This window comes from Doryrhamphus excisus, chromosome 1, assembly GCF_030265055.1.
Source record: "Doryrhamphus excisus isolate RoL2022-K1 chromosome 1, RoL_Dexc_1.0, whole genome shotgun sequence".
NCBI lineage: Eukaryota > Metazoa > Chordata > Actinopteri > Syngnathiformes > Syngnathidae > Doryrhamphus > Doryrhamphus excisus.
In genome coordinates, this window is record NC_080466.1 from 6,982,556 (window position 1) to 7,009,328 (window position 26,773).

A 26,773-nucleotide genomic window follows, 5' to 3' on the forward strand; every position below is an offset into this window, starting at 1 on the left:
TGAAGCCATGCATGATGTGGTGGGGGACGACTGTATAAATTGTAGAACGGGCGGAGGTTGTTTTCCCCCTTACTTCCTGTTGTCTGCCATAATGCAACAAATCCAAATTGTCACTATGGTTGACATTTGTGTCAGCCACTGTTCCAACACGGCAAATAGAATAAGTTAATAAGTGTGTCTAATTGCATTCAGTGCCTCAGCTTTGGGAGTAGCAAATCAAATTATGATATTTTGTGTTGTGTTTTTATTTTCCACAGCACACACTTTGCCTTGAGCTACGCTTTTCAGGATCAGCCTTTTGTCTGCATCCTATCTTTTGTCAGCCTGCGTTGCAGCTGCATGGCGCCTTCATGTTCCATGTCTAGACCGGTCTGCTTCCAATCAATCCAGCCACCCTTTCCCTTTTTTTTTTATTTTAACTTAGATTTGTTTTAGATGTCTTTCTTTTTTAATGGTGCTCATTTAATCTCAATTGAATAAAAGCTCTCAACCCAACATGAAGCCAGAATGCGAAACTCCACCAAGGCTTAACATTGGTCACCTGCAAAATCAACAAGTGAAAAATGAAACTATACAGTATTTTAAACGCTAAAAGGAAGTATGGTGCCATATGCAGGTAGACAATATGCAATACGATCACACATAACCACAACTTGGAGATGCTATCACTTTCACTTTCAGCTTCTTCAGCAAGGCACTTGCCATCTTGGAGGTGAAAAGCTGCCAAGGGAGGGGATCATGCTTCGTTTCAGGCATGTTTCCTTCAGTGAACCACAGCTCCCCAGTGCCGGTAGCATTCATGCAGCGACTGAACACACATGACTGTAGATAAAAGATGATTTTTTAGACAATTTTTGTTCTGTTTTTTTGTTTGAGTCAAACAAACACTTTAGTATTGCCCATTTAGAAGATATATGGTGGTTAAAAAATATTTTATTATGTTAAAAGAATGGACTTCAGCACTGACCAATGGTAGTCTGGTTGTAGTTAGATATAGATGTATGTAAATAAATATATTAGTTTCCATTTGTTTATTATTTATCTAATTTCCAGCATTTTGTCTCTCATCTGCTCATGTTCCTCCCTTGTCAGCTCCCCAGTGCCGGCAGCATTCATGCAGCCCCTGAACACACTTGACTGTAGATAAAAGATGATTTTTTAGACAATACTTGCTGTGTTTTGAGTCATTTCACCGGATAATAAATCTATTCTTTTGCTTTCATTCCTTTAGTATTGCCCATTTAGAAGATATATGGTGGTTAAAAAATATGTTATTATGTTAAAAGAATGGACTTCAGCACTAACCAATGGTAGCCTGGTTGTAGTTAGATATAGATGTATGTAAATAAATATATTATTTTCCATTTGTTTATTATTTATCAAATTTCCAGCATTCTAGTCTCTCATCTGCTCATGTTCCTCCCTTGTTGTGTCTAGGTGTCACTGAGCCAGTCTTTGTTCTGTCACAAGCCATCCCTCAGATAAGTGTGACTGATAGTTGCAGTCTCGGCCAGACAGACAGTATATAATTGAGCGATAGGGACTAATGTAAGTGAATGGCTGAGAGCAACTGCAATCCAAACAAGCAACAGCTCAAGCTGGGAGGCAGCGGGAGGCTTTCAGTGAGGGCCTCAGTAATAAACAAGCACACCACCACACAGATTACTATCTGTCCAATACCTGGCTGTGGGTCTGTTGGCTTTTTATTCCTTTTTCTTCCACATTTCCTCTTCCCTATGTGCTCACGTTGCTTGCCGTCTTATATCGACTTATCTCTTGTTATTAGGACCCAGGCAACGGCAATAGCGGTGCAAAGGCCCTTTTGCAACTGCTTTGTTTATTATTATTAGTAGTAGTATTATTAGAGCCGGAGCACCAGTGATAGCAATAGTGGATATGGTGGGTTAGATGACCTTCCAGATATCAGTCGACTTGTGGATAAATATTGTGCATATTAAAATTCTGCTAGAGACGTCCTGATGCTTTTCTAACTCTGGATACCGGCGTTGTGTCCTGCGTCCTGCGTCGGCGTGCCTGCCAACTCGCATGAACACAAGAGTTACGTTGGGGGGTGCAAGGGCCCATTCAACACTGCTCACAGCTTTAATTTTATTTTGTCTCTCCCTCTCTATTATCTCAGCTCTTTAATTAACATGACACGCTGTGAAGTGAGCTACTAAATAATGCAGACTTTTCCAGTGACATTAAATCAGCCTGTGTGATTAGTGGCCACACATACGCAAACACACCATAGGATGTTGCTCTCTTTTGTGATGTTGGCATTGTGAATGGACAGAAAATATACAAACAAATGCATGTGTAATCAGAACGCAATTTGAAGCAGCACTGGCATGTAGCGCATGTAGAAAGTAGCTGTTGAAAAAAAATACATTTGGCAACTTGTGAACACCACATATAGCTGTATGCATTTTGCATGTATAATTTTTGTATTATTTTTGTATTATATTTGTAGTTTTGTATTTCATGTATAGTTTTGTTTTTTTTTTTTAAAGCCGAAAGGGATTTTTTTTTTCAGAATTCCTAGCTGCACCCCTGCTATTTGGCTGTATGATAAGGAACCATAAAATCACCTGAATTGGGCAAAAACATGTTTTACTTTTTCAAGAGCCCATACCACCGTACTTTAAGGAGGCTTAAAATGTCTGATGGAGCTCTAGCAAGATGACCAGGAAGCACAAAGTGGGGCTCCAAGTGAGAGAACATCTGTCGAACCCGGTTTCTCCCACCGTTGAGAAAGGCTGATCATCTCGTCCTATTAATTATATTACTTTTTGGGTTAATTGCTTCGCCTTCCGACTGTCACGCACATACAAGCGAGTGTCCAGCGTTGGTTGCGTTAGCTGCCGTTTGACTGATGCTGCACCATGTGATCGGTGTTGCAAAGCATTCATCAGCGTATGTCGATCACATTGGTTTTGCATGGAAATCAGCCGATATTGATTAATGGAACATCCCTTATATTTGCAATAGTACGGGTCCATGGTTGGTTATATTACCACTTTAGCATAAACTCAGGCTCTCTTCTTTGGACAAAACCAACATTCAAAACTCCACAAGCCTCTTTAAGTTTCATGATTGTGATGATGCAGTGAATATCATATCATGTCCAGAGTTAGTATTGTTCCAGTCACAGCTTGTGCAACAGTAATATACAGTAAGTCCATCACCATACCCGTCCCATTTCTGCGGTAGTAGAGTAGTAGTAGTACTACTACTATGCAGATGATTCAATCTGTGCAGGTGGAAATCGAGGTTATCCCAAAGCAATTGTTTCAGAGCAAACGTAATGAAAAAATCCAGTGTGGGTTTAGTAGTTTGTGCTTAGGCTTGCAGGGATGTGGAGAGATTTAGGCTCCTGCTCTGATCTCCCTTTGCCCCCTTGTCGCTCTCTCTCTTTTTTTAATCAGATGGCTTGCAGAGGAGTGGATAGAATTTTGGACTACTGCTGCTGTTTGTGCAGCTAATGATAATGACCAGTTTTGGAAACACATTCACATACCGTACGTGCATGTCATCCAAGTGTCTGCACGTGGACAGATTAGGTTCCATATATGAGATGAACCCTGCATGCATGCATACATTTACATCACAAACATGCAACACCAGCTAAAAAAATGTATAATCAGCCAAAAATGCATGCATGAATGTGGATATTGTCTGCTCTGACTAACAACCGCTGTCTTCTGGACAGAGTAACACTGATCCGTCGTGTCTCATTGTGTCATGAGATTTGAGTTGTGATGTTTCTGACAGTCAAGACGTCGCCTGTCTCGTCTGATGCCAGACAATCACAGTGGACTTTGCTGATAGCAGACAGACGACGTGAGAAATGATGAGATGAGGGAGAGCATGACGAGGATGTTTTTAAATGTGAACTACTGAAACAAGGACATATAGTATAACATAGGACCACTTCCATTTTGTTTTTTTTACAGCATATCTTCTCAAGGGACAATACTATTGGAAAGAATTTGAATGTAACAGCGTAGTCAGTATAGATTCACTCTTCACCGAACAGCCATGGTTGTATAAATAGCTGTCAACATAAGTTTTCTGTAGTGCGGTGGAACCTCGGTTAGCGTCATTAATTCATTCCAGAAGTGAGTCTAACCGAAATGGACGCTAACCCAAAAAAATTTTCTTCAAATTTAAATCCCATCAAAAGCCAAAGATTTGAACACAAAACACATCTGTACAGTTGTACAATGTTTTTTGACATGCTGAAAACAATTTGAAATGCATTTAAACACATATAAATGATGAATAAAAGGCACAAATTGAACATTTAAGGTTACTTTTACATAATTCCTGACATACTGTCCCCCAAAGATATGATGTGGCAGTGATATCAACCAACGCCACCTTCTTGTTTTGACATGAGTTTGTTGAACTTAATAGTGTTTCTCACCTCAATACTGTAACCAACAATAGAGCCAAAGGAAGTTACAAATGCCAGCATTTTGCTAAATAAGGTGAGAAACACAATTTAATTCAAAATACAGGAAGATGGTGTGATGTGGGGTGGGGTAAACAGTATTTGCCAATTAAGGTAAAAGTAACCTTAAATGTTCAGCCTACATGTTTAGCCTTTCATTCTGCATTTATAATTGTTTTATGCATGTAAAACTATAATTTTAGAACTGTACAATATGTATCTTGATGACATCATAGACATGCGACGTAACTAATGTTTTCTGGATATTTTCTGATAAGAATGCCGATAGACTCACACAGATTATTAATAACACAACATGATGTGTGCCATATTTTACAGTAGCCTGTGAATGCATGCAAAACCAATGCAAAATTGTGGAGTCAATTTTCAAAAAACGCTAACCAAGGTTCCGCTGTATTGTCCCTTCAGATGTTATAATAAATGGTTTCTGAAATGTTAGGGGTGCACAGTCAGATTTGTGCATAAAGAGCAGAAAAAATAGTGGCTAAAAAGGCAAATGTTTTGAGTGCAGGAACAGTGTGTGCAACATAATCAGTCAACCTCCTTCCCTTCATGCATCTCTTCTTTTTCTTCAATCTGCAAATTCTCTTCTTGCAGCTTGAGGAATTATTTTAGGGCCAATTCGGTTGAAGTTCAGGGGCAATTTTGCACACACACATACACACACACCTCAGGTAATGTCCTCAGGTAATGTTCGGTCCTGATGAGGCAAGAAGAGGAAGACAGCTACATAACTGGAGTGTGAGGCCCAAGGGGAACTCACACATATTCCCAAGTGTGTGTGTGTGTGTGTGTGTGACCGCATGTCCTTTATATATTCGCTCTACCAAATGTGTGCTTTTGCAAACCATCCTAATAACGTGCACCTTCTCTTTTTTGTGTCTCTCCCATGCAGGTTGTGAGGGCTTGTCTCTATTGTCCTGTTGTACAGTGAGGCAGTGAGCTCACGGTGGATACAGCATGCATGTGTCGATATATCCCACGATGCACTTTGCCAGCCCGGGCCTGCTCCTCCTCAGCTTCCTGTTCCTCGCCGATGCCGACTGTGAGTGCATCCCTGTGTAGATACAGCCTGTCATATTCATATGTCTGAATCCAGCCTCAATGATATTGCGTCCCCGCTATTCAAGAGTTTATCTCTATTTGTTGGCGAGCAGGTTTGATGTGAGGCCAGCTGTTTTTGTCCATCTCAGTATTACTTGGCAATGCGAGTCAGACCACATATGGTAGATCAGATAATTTCCCCTGCTTGTGTGATTACGCTGATTCAGTGTGTGTTGATGTGTGTGTGATAGAGACAGATCCGTGACTGTGGCAAATATACCCGCTTGTATACCTCGGCCAGTGCTCCTTGCTCTGGCTACACAGTTATTAGTTTCATGCATGTTTTCTGTTGCAGTATTAGGATGTGATGTTGACACGCAACCTCAAGTAACTCAAGTTATTCATCTCCCGGGACAAAGATTATCCTGAAGTCTGATAATCCGCATCTTGAGTTGACTGGCACTCGTTCTTTTGTCTTTATCCTGTTTTTTGCGAGGTTTATATATTCATATCTATGCCATGATGTCCATTAGTTCATTTGTTTTTAAAAATGTAATGGTAATGGTTTTATTTCATTTGAACATGCGTCAGATTACAATTGAATGCATCACATAATCAGTTCCCAGTTCCACATGTCCAAAAGGAGTAGGAAGAAGCAAAGCTTATTAAATCCTACCCCTCCATCTGGCACTTTTACAATCAGTAACTGTTACATTTGTTCACTTCCTGCTTTCCATAATACAGTTAAAGGTTTTTTTTTGTTTGTTTGGTTTTCAGCAAGTTGAAGTATTTGTGATTTTAGAAATAAGGAGTTAATATGTTCTCTGTAGGCGGCATTATGAATTATCCTTACTGACCTTTTTTGCAGTACATTTAGCGAGTGAAGATTGCTTTTATAGTTATTACCCCATATTTCCACACAATAAGTAAGATATGGTAGAACTTTTAATGACAATTGAAGCAAAGTATCCGACATCATTACAAATGCTCTCAAAACACCCTTTTATTAATCCCCCAAAAACATTTAACCAGAGAGCTAACACATGATGGATTGTTTTATAATAGTTCTACAATGCTGTCGGATTTTCAAACAACAAAACATCCATCCATCCATTTTCTATGCCGCTTATCCTCATGAAGGTTGCGGGCATGCTGGAGTCTATCCCAGACGAGTACACCCTGGACTGGTCGTCAGCCAATCATAGACAACAAAACATTATCGGCCAATTAGAGTAACAAACAGAAGTTTAAACGACCAAATTTATACTATTGACCTGAATGTAAGACATAATGTGTTAAAGTACAGAAAAAAAATCATTTCTCATGCTAAATAATCCTGCTTAAAAATCTAGTTTTAAATATCAGTAAAGTAAAAAACTGATTTGATATGATAAAAAACAATATCACATTTTTAGATGCTCAACAGTTATTCGGTAACTGTTTCATTGATCACTATTAACTTGAATGTAGCATCAGTGTTTAATAATCATCTTTGAGACATTTTTACTCAATTCAGGTCACTGGTGTGTGAGTGTCAAGGTACATAAAGTTCGAACTCACTTAAATTGAAGTTGTCTGGCACCACCTGTCTTTTTTCCAATTTTTCCCAAGGAAAAAAATACCATCTTAAAGCATATGCGGGTCAATACAGTTTGTAGTGTGAACTTGAGAAGCACCCAATGTCAACTGTAAAAACACATCAGTAGAATAATAACATACTGTAGTTCTTCACATATTTGCTTTTTGTGATGTGACGGCAATTGCTGCACTGCTTTATATATTATATTATATACTGCTTTATGTATTGAATATATTGAATATCCCTGCTATACAGTGGATCCCCACATATTCACCATTCAGCAGACCTTGCAAAATCGAACTATTTTTCTTATTTGTTGGAAAACCCACCCAAATCCACCTCATTCTCAAAAAGTCGGCCATTGTTTTGCACAAAACCTTTGTGTGCAATGTGATAATGTGATATGTGATAATGAAGTATAACATCTCCTACTACTACAGTTTTGCGTACTGTGGCAAGCTTCTCATGTCTCACATGTGGTCATCATCTCGAACCACTGTTTCACTCATGGTGCAATCAACACAGAGAGGGTAGCTGTGAAGCCCGCACACACATCCCCAATATGCTACCTTGTACTTCCTGAGACAGTACTTTCCTGGGACAGTAGACAGTAGAAGGACCATCTCAATACATGCAAGAAAAAAACGGTTACAACAATTGCACTTAAAGAGATGAGGAGGGTTATTATAGCTGAATCTAATTTAAAGATTACAATCACTTGTATTGCAAACTTAGATCCGAAATCCGAGGAGAAATCAACCCCAAACTAACGAAAGTTTAGAGGGACATTAGCGAGCCTGTGTAACGTATGGTGGGGCCTCGACATATATTTTTATGGACGTCTCAATTTGTTGCATTTTCTCGTCATTTGCGGGTGTCTCAGAGCTTCATCCCCAACGAATTGCAGGGATCTTGCTGTCTTGCAAAAAAAAAAAAAAACGAAGCAATTGAAAAAAGCGGGGGGTGTACAACATGCAAAAACATGCATTGCCTGCAGGCAACACTTTGATTGACACGGCGTAACTGTCAGGCTGAAGATTAGCTGTGTGGATTCCGCTCTCGTAACATTGGCGGTGTAACAGACTGACTGACTGATTTGGGTAGAGGCTACGAATAAAAAATGTGAGAATACTTAAAAGATGTAATAAAAAAATAAAGCAGGGGGGCGTTGGAAATGATTGAAAAGGCAGAGGGGAAAGACAGATTAGTCGTGGCTCACTCGGTGCCTGGTGAACATCTGGGAGTCATCCTGGTACTGAGGATAGAAATGGAAGAATGGTGCCTATTGCTAAGCTTTGCATTGTGTGAGCTAACTCTTCTACCCTTCAAGCGCTGCACACAAAAGTGTAAAAATTTGGATAAAAATGCACCCACGGTGTGTTTTTTGAGCATTTACTTTCACAACCACATAGTAGCACTGGTATTAAACCCCATCATCTTTTGTTGCCGCTGTACTGGAGAACGTTTTAAGTGTACACGGTCATACAGTGTGCAGTAAAAGGACCCCCATCAACAAACACTCTTGTTTCCCTTTCAGCCGCGTGCCCTTTTGTCCCCAGTGTAAGCTACTGGGGTCGTCCACTAAAGGTCCAGTCATCCATCAAAATGATGATGGTTCAGACTTCCTCCCACATGAGGGTGGGAGGAGATTCATGCACATGCATTTGTACTCCTGTCCCCCCCTTTAATTTGCTCTGACTTTCTCCAGTGCTCTTTTTTTTGCCTCTTCTTGTCACATCCTTATAATCGTGTGAGAAAGAAAGGACAGAGGGCTAGATGTTAGGGTAAGGGAGGGTTTCTCCTTTCTCTTTAATCTCACTGTGTGTGACGTGCAATGCCTGTTTTAATATCAACAACTGGGACTCAGGGGCTTCCATGTTGAGGCTTAGACTGCTGGGACGGGAACATCTTTGTGCGTCCATATGTTTTGAAAAGTTAAACGCTTGCTGACAAAATTTCCAATTTAACGTGCAATGAATGAAATGTACTCTTATGTATTTCTGTGCAAGATTAGCTTTTTGCACTTGGACACACCCATGGACTGAGGGTATTAAGATGCAATCAGATGATAGAGTATCCTTTGTGTAAAGCTGCAAACCTTGCATGACAATACACCATATGTGCACAAATGGGTAGTTCTGACAATGCATGTTTGTGTCAGAGTTTGTTCCCGATACATATTTGCCTTTTTTCCCACCATTTTGGTATCTGTGTGTTTGCCAAGCGCATGCATGCAAATGACATCTATCTGGTGGATTAAGAGTAATGCCCTGATCCTGTCGCAAACTGGGCCACTGCTCCGTGTACGCGGCGAGATGCCCTTTGTGAGAATCTCGACCCGTCTGTCGTTCAGGGGAATTGAGACAGTGGACAGACATTGTTTTCTTCAGACCTCACTGAAACAAACTGTTGTGCTACTTCAAGCAGTTTTGGCAGAAGAAAAAAAAAAACAGCGTTTAAAAATGCAGTCATCATAAAATATTGCTGAGTTCTGAGTGCTTTTGTAAGCAGAGTGTGTGTTTTGGAAGCCAACAAGTGGGGTGCTGCCTGGGGAGGCCCTTAATAGTGAGAAATTCAGTTTATATGTCACAAGATTGAAAAAAAAAAATAACCCTTTAGTCGTTGCTTAGAAGGGGAAATTAAATCATTCCACCCTGCTCCACCACACTGTGCATTCCCATTATCAACATGAACAACATGATATGGTGCCCTATTTGCTACCATTGTGAACCCCACTGTTAGATCCGAGTACATTGGAAAACACTCCTAGTGGCTGATTGACCTGTCAACATCCAACCAGAGTCCCGTGGCCTGCAGCTTGACAGGGATCTAAAAGGTTTTCAGGTCAGTCGTCCAGGATGACTGAACCATTACCTGCCAATGTTGAGGAGCCCTGAAGCGAAGCAACAAATAACAGCTGCTTTGACAGGAGCTCTGAGGTGGCCGGTGAGTTTGTGACAATGCTATCCCTGGGGTGCTTAGTTCAGGGGTCGGATTTACAATAAACAAAACTGTATGGGTAGCAGAAGTGTAGGAAATTTAGGTAGTGGTGATTTTTATAACTAATTTTTCTCCAGGTACTCCGGTACATACATGTTAGGTTAATTGGTGACTCCAAATTGTCCATAGGTATAAATGTGAGTGTGAATGGTTGTTTGTCTATATGTGCCCTGTGATTGGCTGGCAACCAGCATGCCCACCACCCTCGTGATATATAATACCATATAGGCCAGCACGGCGGTCGAGTGGTTAGCACGCAGACGTCACAGCTAGGAGACCAGGGTTCGATTCCACCCTGTGTGGAGTTTGCATGTTCTCCCCGTGCATGCGTGGGTTTTCTCCGGGTACTCCGGTTTCCTCCCACATTCCAAAAACATGCTAGGTTAATTGGCGACTCCAAATGAATGTGAGTGTGAATGGTTGTTTGTCTATATGTGCCCTGTGATTGGCTGGCGACCAGTCCAGGGTTTACCCCGCCTCTCGCCCGAAGACAGCTGGGATAGGCTCCAGCACCCCTGCAACCCTCATGAGGATAAGCAGTAAATGAATGAATATTATAAGGTTGAATCATTCCTGGTAAGAAGTTAACCACTATTAAAATCCAACAGCTTAAAGACATAGCATGTTTTCTGTGACAAGTAATGAAATGTCTTCACAAATACAGCTAACATCCCAATCTTTTGTTGACTTTGCCATATTGTACTGAGTAGCCAGGACATTAAAGGTCCTTAAAGTGCATGCTAACGCTTCTTGGAGCCACACACCCTGTCTCAGACAGGCGGTAACAACAGGCAGTTCCCAGTCGGGCTTACCAAAAAACACTTTTCAAATGTCGGCATTCCAGCAGCAGGGCTCGATCCCGGACAGTGAATTGTCATCCATCAGTTAATTAACACATCATGCCCTCTGATATGCTTTGTTATGTTTAGCAACACACATGATTGAGCCCCTTGTGATTACAGTATGTCTGGAGTATTCTATACATAAACACGTGTAGTCGTTTGAGTAATGCAAGAGATTAGATTGCAATAAATATCTAGTTACGTGCAAGCGTAGCCTCTCGGCTGATGGATGACAACTGTCGTAGGGTCACAGGGATCACAGGGTCCTGCCCCCTGGGGATTAGATGAAGGGTGTGAAACATATGCTAAAGTTTCATCTGTGTTTCTGTGATTGATTGATTTGATATTCCTCATGTGTGGAGTTCCAATGCCACAAATGTTCTTGGAAGGTATTTTAGAAAGTAGTACAATCGTCTTCTGTCACTTTGCGGTTAATAATTCATATGACTACGATCACGAGCAAACAGGAAATACGGCAGAGGTGGAGGAAGAAGATTGACAATGGGTGGGTTCTCACCCTCTACTGGTAACAGTAGTAAATATGACAAGAAACGCATGCAAAGGAGCACTGATAGATCACTCTAATACACCACAAGGACACAGAACACATTGCACATTCATATGCTGTAAAAAAAAAACCAGCAAAATTGTGCTGAAAAACCTGCAAAACAGCAAATCCACGAAAGGTGAACCACAATATAGCAAGTGAACAATGTCTGTATATTTTTTCCATCACAGTAGTGAGTACTTCTATTTTTTCACAATTTAAAATGATACATTTTTATTGTCACACCTGTCTTGTGAAGTTATCCTAGCATTAGCTTTGCCTTAGCTTAACTTTAGCTTATCTGAGTGCAGATTTTGATTGGTTTTGTTAACATGATTGTTGTTAAATCAACTCAAAGTTGTACAAACATGGATTATTTGAAAATAAGAAATAGTACACATTTGTGAGATATAATATCTGAAATTATATGGCCTGGAATGTTTTCTCAAGTACATTTAAATGCGTATAAACCTATTTTCACGTACTGTTTTTGCAAATGTTTCCAAACACTGCTGCAGGGTGTTGACAGTTGTCTGTCTGTGTTAGTGGCTCCAGCAATCCAAATGCATTTGTAGTATGAGAGCGTGAGCAGCTGATAATTTGCTGTTAATGTGTTGGTTTGATGTTAATATGTTATGGTTCTGGCTAGCTGCCCGCCCACTCTGGAGATTGAGTATCATATCCGTGGCTCGGGCTCAATGTTGGCCTCGTTTCTCAACTTGTCTGACGAGCCTGACTCACTTCTCATTTGTGGGGAGTCATCCGCTAAACTGCCTACCACATGCATGCGGCAGGGATCTTCCCTGGCAAGGTTTGTAAATGACTCATTACATGCTTAACTATCAACCGGAACACCCCCCCCCCCCCCCCCCCCCTCCTCGCCACCGGCCCCAAACACACACACACACATTGGGAAAGATGGGGTACAGGCACAGATGGTTTGATTCCATCAAAACATCCAGCAGCGAGATATAGCAACTCCCAAATGCTATTCAAGTCTATTAAAAGCAGGGGTCTCAAACTCAATTTACTTGGGGGCCACTGGAGCTCGGGTCTGGGTGAGACTGGGCCGCATCAGGTTTTCCAAAAAAAAAACGCATTTATTAAAAACAAAAAAAATTTTAAAAACTTCGCTTTGGTTCCAATTTTCTACGATAAAAGCTCTGATAAAACATTCCACTGTTCTCAAATATCTTACTTTTTATTTTTCTACATAAAAATAAGATGAAAAATAAATAAATCAAGAATAAAGAAAATCAATCAATCAGTAATAAATCAATATAATAATAATAATAAAACAGCAAATAATAAAAACTTAAGAAAGCACATATAGTTGGTGGGTAGACAAATTATTTTTTAATTAAAATTAACAAAGCATTATTAGAGGCCTGTAGACATGACAAAACACGACTATAGTCACATTTATACTCTTTTTATTTACAACATATTGCGCAACTGCAGGGTCTTAAGACATATGCTAACTCGCAAACTAGAGAGCTAGCGACCTAAACGGTAGCCTTCAAGTTATTTCCTTTAAACTTAAATAGCCAAAAACTTACCACTTCCACACAGATAGGGAGGATAACTATTAACAGTTATTTAACCTTTAACATGAACATTAATCAAACATAATATTTTTTTCTGGGTACATGATACCATACAGCATCCATATCAAACTTGCGCGGGCCGCACTAACATTAAACTTTCATATCAAGGCGGGGGCCTCAAACTAGTGTCCTGCGAGCCACATTTGGCCCGCGGGCCGTGTGTTTGAGACCCCTGCTTGAAAGGGATCTTGTCCAAACATGAGGATGTAGCTGATATTGAGCTGATCAGGAAGTTCAATAACCAATTATCCCCATCATCCTCTTGCGGGATGAGGCAGTACCACCTGTGAGCAGTACCAGCCACATACACCAACACTCGCTCTGGATTAGCGATTGTAAATGTTTGGACTTTCCCTGAAGCTCGTTTTTCTATTGAAAGCTTATGTATATTCTCTGAAGTGGAGGGTGCTTATGTTCAATTTGTACATTTGCTACAAACAAGATCAGACAGATTCCATCAATTTTATGCTGCTGTGGCCATTGATCTGATTTGTTTGGATTGGAGATTCTGCTTTATGCTTTTTTGACTCAGATTCAACTATGTGACGATGAGGCATGTTTTGGAAAGATTTGCTGGAGAAACTAATACAGTCTGGCAGTAGCATCATTCTTGAGTTAATTTATCAGGCCATTGCTAGTGTAGTAATTCATAATTCTGACTTGTGGGGTCAATTCCCATGCAAAATGCTTTGCAATTGACAGCCAGTCAATCAAGCTTCTAGTCCACCATCTGTCAGCAGATTCTCATCCAGAGTCAGCTCCAGCTACAGTCCTCAATCATGAGCCTGAATGGCAGAGACAAGGATAAATGAATACGAACATTGTCTAACAATTAGGGCGTACTTATATTAGGAAAACTGGACCCACTTAACACCTAAAGTCCAGCACATTTGACGAGTGTATCCCTGCTCACATCTGGCACACCTCCCCTAAAATCGGTACAAAAAGGTGGACTGATCATGCACCTACCTGTGCAACTTAGCGTCATAGAATGCCTGATGCAATACAAATGCTTCTTAACAATAGCCAACACATTTTGTAATAAAAGTACTCAAAATAATCCACAAATCGAAAAACCACAGCACTGGCTTATTCAGGATGGAGTGCATTTGTGTGACAATAGAAATAATTGATCGCTCAAAGCCGTTCCCAGGCCAGTAACCCGTCCAGTATGGGCTCATTTTGCCCTAAAGTTGGTTGGTTATGTGCAGAACATCTCCAAACCCTCCCCACAGAACACGTTTCCTAGTTAGGGTATAGCTCCTCTGTTCCCGTACCAGGACAATGTTGCACTTCCCAGATTCAAGTTTGAACTAGCAGTGCAACATTCCTCTCAAGTATCCACGAAAGCATTGAAGAGATGTTTCAGAACATTTCTCCTCTATAGTTGGAAGACTTCCTCTTTTATATCCGCTGCACTTACCACCGCTGATACCCTCCTGATTTATAAAGCGACTTACAGCCAACAGTATCTCTGTACACATTGCCTTTAGCTTAAATTAATCTTGTTTTTGGTCTTTTTTTCAAGGACTGCTGTGGAACGTTTATCATCCCTGTGCAGTTTGCAGGTTATCACATTGTAGAGTTTATCCAAGTGTTATATTTGTCACAGTTTACCAAAGTAAAAGACAAAAATAGCCAGAAGAAAGGCACAGCTATGCTGCATAGCGTCAAGTAATACCTCAATAGATTAAAGGTACTGCGTCAGTAACATCTACTTGGGATGGGCAGTTAAGAAATGTCCTTATTGGAAAATAAAGAACAATTATTGATTCAGAGATGTGACCACCCATCAGTGATTCAAATTTGGCAACTAGACACTCACTGGAGAAGCCTTTTGGGTTTCATTTTTTATATGCTGTACTCCAAAATCAAATCAAGATTTCAATTGACTTATTCCTCCCACAAGCAGTCTCGTGTTTTTTAGTGCCTGCTTATGGTATGAATGTGAGTGTGAATGGTTGTTTGTCTATATGTGTCCTGTGATTGGCTGGCAACCAGTACAGGTTGTACCCCACCTCTCACCAAATGTCAGCTGGGATAGGCTCCAGCACGCCCTGCGACCCTTGTGAGGAAAAAGCGGTAGACTTGTGATAGCCAATCACAGGACACATAGACAAACAACCATTCACACTCACATTCATACCTATGGACAATTTGGAGTTGCCAATTAACCTAGCATGTTTTTGGAATGTGGGAGGAAACCGGAGTACCCGGAGAAAACCCACGCATGCACGGGAGAACATCCAAACTCCAGACAGAGATGGCCGAGTGGAATTGAACCCTGGTCTCCTAGCTGTGAGGTCTGCGCGCTAACCACTAGACCGCCGTGCCGCCAAACAGCAACCATTTATTAATTCATTATTAATTATTGGGGGGGGGCAACAATTGTGTCTAGTTTTGCCTAAAACACATAGATGATATGTCTGCTTCCATTAATAACTAAGGAGAGTAACAATATACATATATTCACTTTTAATCACATTTTAAAATAAAAAATTATAAGTCAAATATCCAAATAGTTGCCAATTAAGTGGATAATCGATTAATCAATGATTCAATGATTAACTGTTGTGGATGGGTAATATCCAAAGTCTATGTTATACTACTTCATCTCTTGTGATAGAAAATAGTTGTGTTCCAGCTCGGAGTCAAGGTTTATCGCACATCTTTACTTCAAAATGCGTCTAGTGCAGGGAGCCGACTCTGTAATCCCCGCCATCTGCTGTGTAGATCAGATCTCACTATATGCCGACCTTTATGTAGGCCATCCTCCCTCCAGCCGTCCATTCCACACACATACACACATCAAGAGGGGGAAGATTGGCACTGTCTAATTCCATCTAAATCTCTTGCTGCGGTCTCACTGCGTAGTTTCACCGCTCCTTTTCCATCTTGGGTCCAACCGAGGAGATAGGAGGAGGTGATCAGAAGCCGCCAAACCTCTGACTTCCTCTTTCGAGTTTCACCCACTCATTTGACATCATTGAAATATTAAACCTGCCGCCCTTCTATGTCCACTGCTATAAATTCCAACACTGATAGCTCCAACATGGAAGAAAACAGTGCTAAAATCAATACATACAAAAATAAAATGAATTGGAACCAAAGAAGACCATACTGTTTCATCCCCCCTTCCCCTCATTAAGTCAGTCAATGTGACAGGAGGACTTACGTAACACCCCAGAGATGGAGGGAGGAGATGGAGAAAGAGTAACAAGGAGGAGGATGAAAGAGGTAGCAACAAGAGCAGCTGCAAAAGGGTGAAGATGTGCTAAAGTGACAAAGAATCAAAAGTGTATAGACAGAAGAGAGGCAAAATATAAGAACAGACTAAAACAATCAAACATGAGCTACCATGTTTGAAGGGAGGGGATCAGACGAGGAGGAGGAGGGATGGATGGGTCAGATAAAAAAGCAATTGAAAGATCTACCGTTCCTTTTAGTGTGGCTCCACTGGTTTTACACTTTTCATTTGTTTTGTGGGGGAGAGATTATCAAAAGGATTAAGAGGGTGATTCTCCCTCCCGCTCCTCATCCGGCCATCCTTTCCCTTCCCTCTCGTTGGCTACCTCTCAGATGGGAACATGCACATTTGCTCGCTCACTCATGCATCCTGTGAAATTAATGCACAGTTTGCGCGCAGGATGACCGCTTCGGGCTGCAGCTAAACATTTTTTTAATTTTTGGTGGGGGGAGTCAAGTCAATCTGTTGTTTCATTTCAGATGCGTCTTACATTTTTAATATAGAAATAGGATATGGCAGTTTCTTTACAGCCCAGAATGATGTTTTAATGCTGCTGGGGACTTATGCTAATTTGTACAAAGTTGTGGACTCCCATAGAGCAGCTACACATGATAAGCCATACAGAAAGCTTTCTCCATCTTCCAGAATCTGTACCTATTCCAGCTGTATCATTGGATTTCCAAAACTGTCCATTCCAACTGTGTTTGGTCCCACTCCCGAGTGCTCCAGAGGACTTCCAGTTTACTGCCGAACCCCACTTTCTATTTTGTTGGTATATGAGTTGATAATTTAATGACAATAGATGATAAATAAATAAATTAACCCTTGAGCTACTTGAGGAGTGGTTAGGAGATACCGGTAGCTCATGGGCTACTGGTTGGAGACCCCTGACTATGTACAAAAGGTCAGTGTTTACTGAGTGTAGACAATCTTGACACTTTATACATAATCATTACTCCTTGTTCAGGGGACTCGTGTTTTGTTTGTGGCGGAAAAAGGCCTACAGCCCATATAAGGAAGCGGACAGGAAGGGATGTCAGGGGTTCTAAATTGAGTTTCAGCCTTGAGTGGGTAAACCCGAAACAATAGCCTTTGTTTTTGTTGGGGATTTTTATTTGGGATTATTGTAGGCACAACATAGGCAACATTTGCTTAAGTATGCATATATTTGTACTATAATTGGTCGATTTAAACCATAAAACGTGATAGAATGAAGCCGCAAAAGTTGAAAATGTGAGCAGTCTCCAATGTCTCCAAGGTACTTCAACCAATGTCACCTACTAACTTACACACAGATGGAAAAAAAATTAAACAGGTTTTTTGATATTGTTTTGCACTTTTGAGCCTCAATAGCAGTGTTCCATTGCCCCAGAATTCCAAATGGTCCAGTTCAGTCATCCCTCGATATCGCTGATTTGGATTAATGAGCTGTTGGGTTTATTTGACTTGTAGTGTGTTAAGATTTATATGTTTCACTGGTAGCTAAGGAATGAATCACTGTTTTGTGGTAATGTTTGGTTTCATTGCCACAACTATTTATTGCCATGTACTCTGCTGTTTGGAGAAAGTGTAACTGGATATAAGTACCATAGTTGATTCCACATCAGGTGACTGGTCTCTCTCTCGCCTGCCCCCCGCCATTCACCTCCCACTTCTAGCGTCCAGACGCCTCTCTCCTCCCTGATTTCTCCCTCCATCTGTCTCATCTCTTCCTTTATCTCAGTCATTCTCCTGTTCTGTCCCCTCCACGCTTCCAACGCTGTGTGCAAAGCTGAGCCACTCTGCCTCCTTCCTTTTAAACAGCAAAAAGCAATTCCTCTCCCTTTGTCAGGGCAGTTGGCGCTAAGCCCTTAAGTAGGGATTTTCTGGTTTGGCGGGAATGCCATTAGGCGAGCGGCCGATGACGTGCCGTGACTGACGTGCAGAATCTTTTTGATGTCGTGATGTCACAATCCCGCGGAGGCAGTGGTTATGATATTGTTGGCGTCCCTGGAACGAGGGGGCTTTAGTGGTCATGTCAGAAGTAAGTCTTCATAAATCCTTTATGGCACAGCAATATTAAGCTTCTTTGGTGCTGCAGGGGCAGAGACAGGAACATGGTGGAATGTGAACATGCATTAAAAAAAAAAAAAAAAACAAGATGCTTGCAGAGACACAAAGCCGGCCACACACACATACACACACATTTTTCATTAACACATTGACATTGACAGTATGAACTCCAGGAATCCATGGAGGAAATATCAACCAGTTTCCAACTTGTGTTTTATTTTTACAAATCATTTCATCTTTTATCAAAATCGAGAGTGATTTAAACTGCCTTCACCTCTCAAATACTCTTTTTATTAGTGCAGTCATTCAAACGTGAGTGCTGCAGATGTGCGAATGAAAGATTACAGCAGTTCATCTGTAGTATATTTGGTGCCTAAGTGCATTTAGAAAAATGCAGTAATCCATTAGAGGATGTATTGTATGTGTAAAGAGCAGGGTAGTAATGTACTCTATATGTGATTTGTTTGTCATTTAAGACTGACCTTACTGTCCATCAAAATTACTGTCGTTACACACACGCACACACACAGAGTACATTTCTGACTTTTTATTATGTCTTATCTTACAGCCCCTCCACGATTTACCCGAACTCCAGAAGACCAGACTGGAGTCCAAGGCGGAGTTGCGTCTTTTGTGTGCCAGGCCACCGGCGAGCCCCAGCCCAAGATTGTGTGGAATAAGAAAGGCAAAAAAGTCAGCAACCAGAGATTTGAGGTACGTTAATCACAGACAAAAAAAAATGTCAATGGAAGACAACCTCTTTTAAAGACTGAAAAAATTAATTTTATTGAATGATGAATAATGAATTGAAAATTTAATTTAATTTAATTTAATTCTATTTAATTTAATTTAAAATCCTATATCACATCCATACATACTGTAGATACCTATAATATAATATAACTATAAAAATAGTGATATACTCTGTGCTTTCTAATGATATATGAGTCATTACGGTAATCATAGGGACTATGCCAGTGTAGCTCCCGAAAGACAAGAAGTGGGTGGGGTTTCTGTATGCAGAGATGCTCCAGCTTGTGTGACAGAGAAGATCGGAGAAGCACAGTTTCTGTGACAAAGTTCTGAAGCCAAGTGATATTTAATTTTTTTTTTTTTAGGATTTTTTTTTCCATGTTTTTTGTCAATATTTTGCTGTGTTTTTGCTCAATGGTAAAACATGTCAAGGGGGTCGTCTGAGGACTTAACATATATTGGTAGTAGGGATACGCAGATCAGGGTTTTATACGGCCTATTTCAACCCTAACACCACTGATCACATGGATTAAGTGTACATTTTATAGTTTATTTATGATATGATGATATTATACACCACCTATTTAGCTGAACTAAATAATAATAAACCAAAACAACAACAGGTGTGTGTAATAAGGAACAGAAAAGCAGCCAAAAACAGAACAGAGCTACCATTTTTACACAATGATAACATCATCCTGGAACTAATACAAAAAAGTACAAATAAAAAAGCTGTCATGCTACGCCAAAAAGAAAGAATGATTCACAGTTTGGTGCAAAATCATATAACACTGGAAGTCGTTTTAATGTTTTGATATTCTAAAATGGTTGGCGCTGCTTAAAAATGCACACATTTAGTTGTGGTTAATGTTAAAAATATTCTATGGCTCTCACCGAAATACTTTGTAAAGTAAATCAAAGGATTTTTTTACCAAAAAAAAGGTTACCCGACCTCTGCTCTAATACTACTTTTCTCCTGGGTGTCTTCTTTTTGTTTGTGATTGAATCACAAAGGGATGTTTAGTTTTTAATTTCTAATACAGTATATAAATCTTCTGTCCTATTCTGTCCATCGGGAGGCTACTGTGGGAATTTAGATTTATTGGATTTCAGTCAGCTGATGTCTTCTCAGAACTCAAAATCCTGATCTCTTACATGCATGTACCAATCATATTCAAGGGTAGTTTAATCTAAGTAGTCCAGTCCACCAAAGGTTATTACATATTCTAAAACGAAAAATGACAGCAGAGATTTTACATTTTTTCATCACTTGTTGCAAATGGTCCTTTACTCAAATGGGTTCTCCTCATTAATACATACATTGCAACCATATAAACCTTCTTGTTCCTTTAAAACAGGTAATAGAGTTTGATGACGGGTCCGGTTCAGTGCTGAGGATCCAGCCCCTGCGGACCCCTAGAGATGAGGCTATTTACGAATGTCATGCCTCCAACCCGGCAGGAGAGATCACCGCCTCCACCAGACTAAGTGTGCTAAGAGGTCAGTGCCATCACATGCATACTGTAGGTTGGCACCGTGCTGCCAAGCACCCATTTATCCATGTTTTATACCACTTAAGATTAAGATATGCCTTTACTCGTGCCTCAGTGGGGAAATTTGCATTGCACAGCAGCAAGAGTACAGAGTCAGTTAAGCAGTACAAAATACACAATATAGAAAAATAAAAAATATAAACAACCAAAGTATTAACAAAATCAACAGTTTTTCCCAGAGTTACGTATATACAATACAGTATGTAGATAATATGAAATGAATGAGATATATGACCAGTCTATACACTGAGATCTTGTTAGAGAGTTAATATGAGGCATTATGGAAATACTTCACATAGAACTTAGTATATTGCATTTAGAGTAATATACGGGTCATGGATGAGCTGGAGCCGATCCCAGTTGGGAAAGTGGCGGGTTATCGGTCAATCACAGGCAACATGTAAATTCCACACATGATGCATTCCACCAAGCAATGTTTTTCAAACCTTATACAAGGATATGAGTGAAATGCTACATTATTAGGTACGCCTGCACAATCCAATAAATCCAACAGAAGAGCTTTATTAAAATTCTGCCTTCAAAAAGGACCCTAAACTTAATTGAAGATGGGTTTTTTTCCCCGCACAATACATGCTCAGTTTCATAACCCTACAGCTATTCCACGCTGATGTTGGAGAATTCCGTATATTTCCACACATGTACTTAGTACATTATTCATTCATTCATTTTCTACCGCTTTTTCCTCACGAGGGTCGCAGGGGTGCTGGAGCCTATCCCAGCTGTCTTCGGGCGAGAGGCAGGGTACACCCTGGACTGGTCGCCAGCCAATCCCAGGGCACATATAGACAAACAACCATTCACACTCACATTCATACCTATGGACAATTTGGAGTCGCCAATTAACCTAGCATGTTTTTGGAATGTGGGAGGAAATCGGAGTACCCGGAGAAAACCCACGCATGCACGGGGAGAACATGCAAACTCCACACAGAGATGGCCGAGGTTGGAATTGAACCCTGGTCTCCTAGCTGTGAGGTCTGCGCACTAACCACTCGACCACCGTGCCGCCCCATAGATCCAACAGAAGAGCTTTATAAAAAATTCTGCCTTCACAAAGGACCCTAAACTTAATTGAAGAGTTTTTTTTTTTTCCGCACAATACATGCTCAGTTTCATAACCCTACAGCTATTCCACGCTGATGTTGGAGAATTCCGTATATTTCCACACATGTACTTAGTACATTATAAATTAGAAATATTACTGCTGACAAAGCTGCAAGCCAGGAAGAAGGGTCTCTTTAGAAGTCAATAAGTGTAAAGGCTGCATGCTCTTGTTAGTGTTAGCAGGAGTCCATTAATGCAGATGGTGATGTTAGTGTTAGGAGTCCATTAGGAGAACATTATGCTCCGGTGGTTGGAAGCTCACGACTGTCTTAGCGAGTGAAGCCGCTCAAGTGTGGATAATCACACCAGCTGCCTTTAAAGTCTATGCTTGTGGGGGGAAAATGCAGCCGATTGTTTCTAGCCTCTTGTCTTTCCGAAGTACAATATACTTAGTCTATGTACTTTTCTTTTTCATCTGAGCTGCCCTTATTTTTCTTATTCTATCTATCTCGCTGTCGCTCGCTCCACATGCTCTTAGGTCCGTCTCACAACAACCTCTAAATTATTCACATCTGATGGCTCTTTGCATCCTATGTGCTGTTCATCTCCATCGTCACATGCTGTGTGTGTGTGTGTGTGTGTGTGCTCAGTGGTGCATGCACATCTGTATACGCTCCTGCTGTGTCGACGCCGCCTTTATATTTGATTTTCCTGCCTCTCTTGATGGAAGCCTATTCCCACTACCCCCCACCCCCACCCCAATGGCTCACTTCCTCTTTATCCAGAGCATTTAATGCTTATGTACCTACGCACAAGCCACATGTTCATCCTGGGGTCTAAGAGCATTCTTTACACGGTGATTAGCCTTTTTTCGACGCCACCTAGGAGCCAGTTGTTACTGTGGATGAATAAGAGCCCACATGGGAGCTGCTAATAGTTCCTGATAGATTGTCAGTCCAAAATGTCAGTTCGACTACACACACACACACACACATACGCAGAAGCACAGATTGGTCAGTCATGTGTCTCTGTCCAGTGACGGACTGTCTGACAGGAGGGATATGATGCTAAGGTCAGCCGGCTTCATTATGGAGGATTAGAGGCAGTCTAATTGAAATCTTGGCCTTCAGTAATGGCTGTGATTGGCAAAGGCTGAAATAATAATGAAGTGGAGGGCAGTCACTCACTATAGGATTCCTTATGTAGAGCTGCTGCTGCTGCTGTATTATTTATAAAGTTTGTGTTCGTTCGTTGGAAAGGTAATCGAAATAGGAATGATTATAGCCGCAGTTTTTTTTTTATTGACTATGCCACCCGCTAATTAAAAGTTACAGATCTTACATTACAAGACCTTTTTTGTGACTTTTTTGAAAATGTAATGACAATTAACATTGCATAGTAAAATAACATTAAGACAATGTGTAACATTCTTTTTCTGAGCGTTCTTACCTTCATGATTTAATGATCTGTTTCTCCAGTGGCTTAAACATGAGTCGCACTTCATAAATAATAATAATAATAATAATACATTTTATTTGTATAGCGCTTTTCAAAATACTCAAAGACACTTTACAGAAGAATGAAGTTGAATAAAGCAAGTAAACAGAATAGAAGACACACCAAAATACAACATTCATTGGTTAATACACAGTTAAAACATGAGTAAAAGCGGGGCGGTGCACAGCAGTCAGATATAAAAAGTTAGACATTAAAAACAGATTTAAAGAGGTGGGTTTTTAGTTGTTTTTTGAAGGAGGGAAGGTCAGGGCAAGCACGGAGTGAATGGGGCAAAGAGTTCCAGAGGGTGGGGGCAGCGATGGAGAAGGCTCTGTCTCCCCAGGTTCGGAAATAAATCATCTGGACGCAAAAAAAACAAACAAACATTGTTTCTTACTGTGACTTTAATGGTACCAGCCATGTCAATGTCAAGTCTATGATGAAAATACACAACCGGGTAAGGTAAAGTTGACATGATGACGCAGTTCTCAAGTTCAGTTCACACCGGTTTCCTCCCACATTCCAAAAACATGCTAGGTTAATTGGAGACTGTGTGAGTGAGTGATGTGAGTGTGAATGGTTGTTTGTCTATATGTGCCCTGTGATTGGCTGGCGACCAGTCCAGGGTGTACCCGGCCTCTATCCTGAAGACAGCTGGGATAGGCTCCAGCACCCGCCATGACTCTCATGAGGATACGCGGTAGAAAATCAGATTTTTGCTTGTATAATATGACAGCCACGTGTGACTTGACAAATATTTGTGCAAGGAAGTGGCGAAATGTCCGTCTAATACTGTGCATTCTGTAGTCTAGCTATCTTTAAAGCTCTTTCAATCCCGTGGGTATTTGTGTTTAAATGTCAAAGACATATTGAACAACATGAAATTTGTACGTTGTGAGAATGTGATCGCCGGGACTTTATTTTATTGCGTCCACCCACACACACCGTGTAGTTACAGACGGCAGAAACGGTCTGTAGAACTTATTACACTTGGGCTTTCTGATGCAGTGATGCGGTCTTCCACATTTACAGATGACAAATCCAACAAGCAAATGTGTGCACATTTCATTTTGGATGTCCTACAAAGCAGATGCAGCAGTTTGCGAGGCAGTTCCCATGACTATGAGACCGGCTTTGTCTACGAGCTGTGAAATTATCTGGCCTATGCACACAGTGGAAGCAGTGGAGTGGGAGCGCGTCCAAATGAAACAGTGGGCGGCTCCGTCAACACAGGAGCGTTGGGTTACGTGTCTGCTCTGACCTCAAGGAGCAGTGGTGTTACTCTGAAAACATTTTGGTGTTGTTTTACACTTGTCCCGATGATGGATGACAAAAAGCTTGTGTTATACACGTGGTAATGTCCTCGCTTTGCCTTTTGTAGGTCATTTGTTCAGACTATTCATGCAAAACTGTCTTCATCTGTTATCGTATCCAAATGAAGCCAAGATGTGGACACTGTTTACTAATTTAGTTTGTAGATATTTATCATATCTGAATGGTACTTGTCAGTTGTCCCCCAAAGGTGTGAGTTATTTGCAATTCTTCAAAACCATATACCTGAACAATTGCTTCAGCAATATTCACCAAGAGGAAAAACCCTGCTGGGCTTTCACTCATGCTTTAAGACTCATGCTTTTATATGATAGTTCCCAAAACGGTCCTCTCATAGTTTGTCGTAAAAATGCAATATGTGTTTTTCCCCACAAAAATCACATTAAAATACTTACAACAATGTAGACCTAACCAAAGATATAACATTTTGTGGTTTTTTTTGATAGTTTTTATGTCATTTTTGGCATCATTTTACAATCGGAAAAACACAAAATGTGTGTTTATTCCAATCAGAATAATGTTCTAGCGTTTAGCCTCATCATCAAACGCAAATAAAACTCTTCCGTCTGCTGTGGCATCGCCTCCATCTCCCTCAAAAGCGGCAAGCAAACTTAGGAGGCGCTTTTCTCGCGCAACAGCCTGATAAGGAGTTTTTTTTTTATCAAGCCATGTCTACATAATCCCCACTGCTCGTCTTTTGTAATTCCAGTCACAATTCCTCATCACATATTAACTTTTGTTCACATGATTGCAAGTTTTGAGGCTGGATTGTAAGAAAGTGTACCAAAGACGTCATGCATAATGGTAACTCAACCTGACGGCAGCTGAAAGTATGACAACTAATGAACAACTAATAACAACTATCATTCATTCATTCATTTTCTACCGCTTATCCTCACAAGGGTTGCGAGGGGTGCTGGAGCCTATCCCAGTTGTCTTCGGGCAAGAGGCGGGGTACACCCTGGACTGGTCGCCAGCCAATCACAGGGCACATATACACAAACAACCATTCACACTCACATTCATACCTATGGACAATTTGGAGTCGCGAATTAACCTAGCATGTTTTCGGAATGTGGGAGGAAACCGGAGTACCCGCAGAAAACCCACAGGGAGAACATGCAAACTCCACACAGAGATGGCCGAGGGTGGGATTGAACCCTGGTCTCCTAGCTGTGAGGTCTGCACGCTAACCACACGTCCACCGTGCAGCCCTAATAACAACTAATCTCAACAAAATAGTTTAAAATGAGGTGCTATAATTTTTCATTGTATTGCACCTGTTGGCAGCCTTTATGTTGAAATAAATATGTGTTTAATGCGCACCCTTCAAGCTATATAATTATGTCAGGCAGCAGCTTTTTTAACTGTGCGTCCTCACAGCTGAGCAGTGTCCCACCCCAGGTAGATGAAATAGAATGCATTATACTGTAGCTGCCTATGAGGGGCTTTCTTTGAAGTAAGTGTTTGCATAATGAAAGCAGAGAGAATCACGATTGTTATGCCGCATTCCCTCTCTTGTGCTCCCTCTCTCCTGTTTTTTGGCCCTATTTTCCTTCCTTTGTCCCGCTATTCAGTTTCACTTTTTTTGCAAATATTGCTGTTTTTCTCTGCCCACCCACCTCCGTGTGCATACAGGCCATCACACAAACACCTTCTCACCTTGTTCCCTTTGGTTTATTATGTCATGTTTCCATTTGTCGGTGTTATGATTGATTGAAACCAGAGCTGTTAAAAGGCCACACATATGTGCTTGCAGAGCTACTGTCTCACGACCCGCTGGCTACACTTGGATGGGTTACTACCAGAATTAGCATCTCCTTGGTGAGGCGCAGTGCTAGGATTTCCCATTAATGAGGCTCACTGAGGTTGAAAAGGATCACAAGGGATTCTGTTTTTTTTTTTTTTTTCAAGAAGGTGGGAGGTGGAGGCAAAAATGAAAATACCTCCGAGATCAAACACATACAGGAAAACACACTCTCCTTCCATGTCTATCTTTGTATTATGGATGACCTTTACGTATGTTTACTTAATGTATCCCACTGAGAATACATTGGATTCATAATAGTCCGAACACAGGAACAAAGTCAAAGTTCAAATATTATGGCGTTCAAATATATTATGTTTGAATAATGACTGATGTGTTTTCATACTTTTAGTGTCATAGAATAAATATTA

At 40.8% G+C, this 26,773-nt stretch overlaps 1 protein-coding gene across 14 annotated transcripts in view; it reads left to right on the forward strand.

The window, feature by feature from the left end:
• Nucleotides 1–26,773, forward strand: part of LOC131137438 (receptor-type tyrosine-protein phosphatase delta-like) — a 126,649-nt gene that overhangs the window by 51,112 nt on the left and 48,764 nt on the right. For all 14 annotated transcript variants that reach the window (XM_058085433.1, XM_058085427.1, XM_058085448.1 and 11 more), the window contains 3 exons: nucleotides 5,373–5,522; nucleotides 18,964–19,109; nucleotides 20,507–20,648. In XM_058085433.1, coding sequence (XP_057941416.1) covers nucleotides 5,438–5,522; nucleotides 18,964–19,109; nucleotides 20,507–20,648 — 373 coding nt within the window. In that variant the 5' untranslated portion in view covers nucleotides 5,373–5,437. The remainder of the gene's footprint in view (nucleotides 1–5,372; nucleotides 5,523–18,963; nucleotides 19,110–20,506; nucleotides 20,649–26,773) is intronic.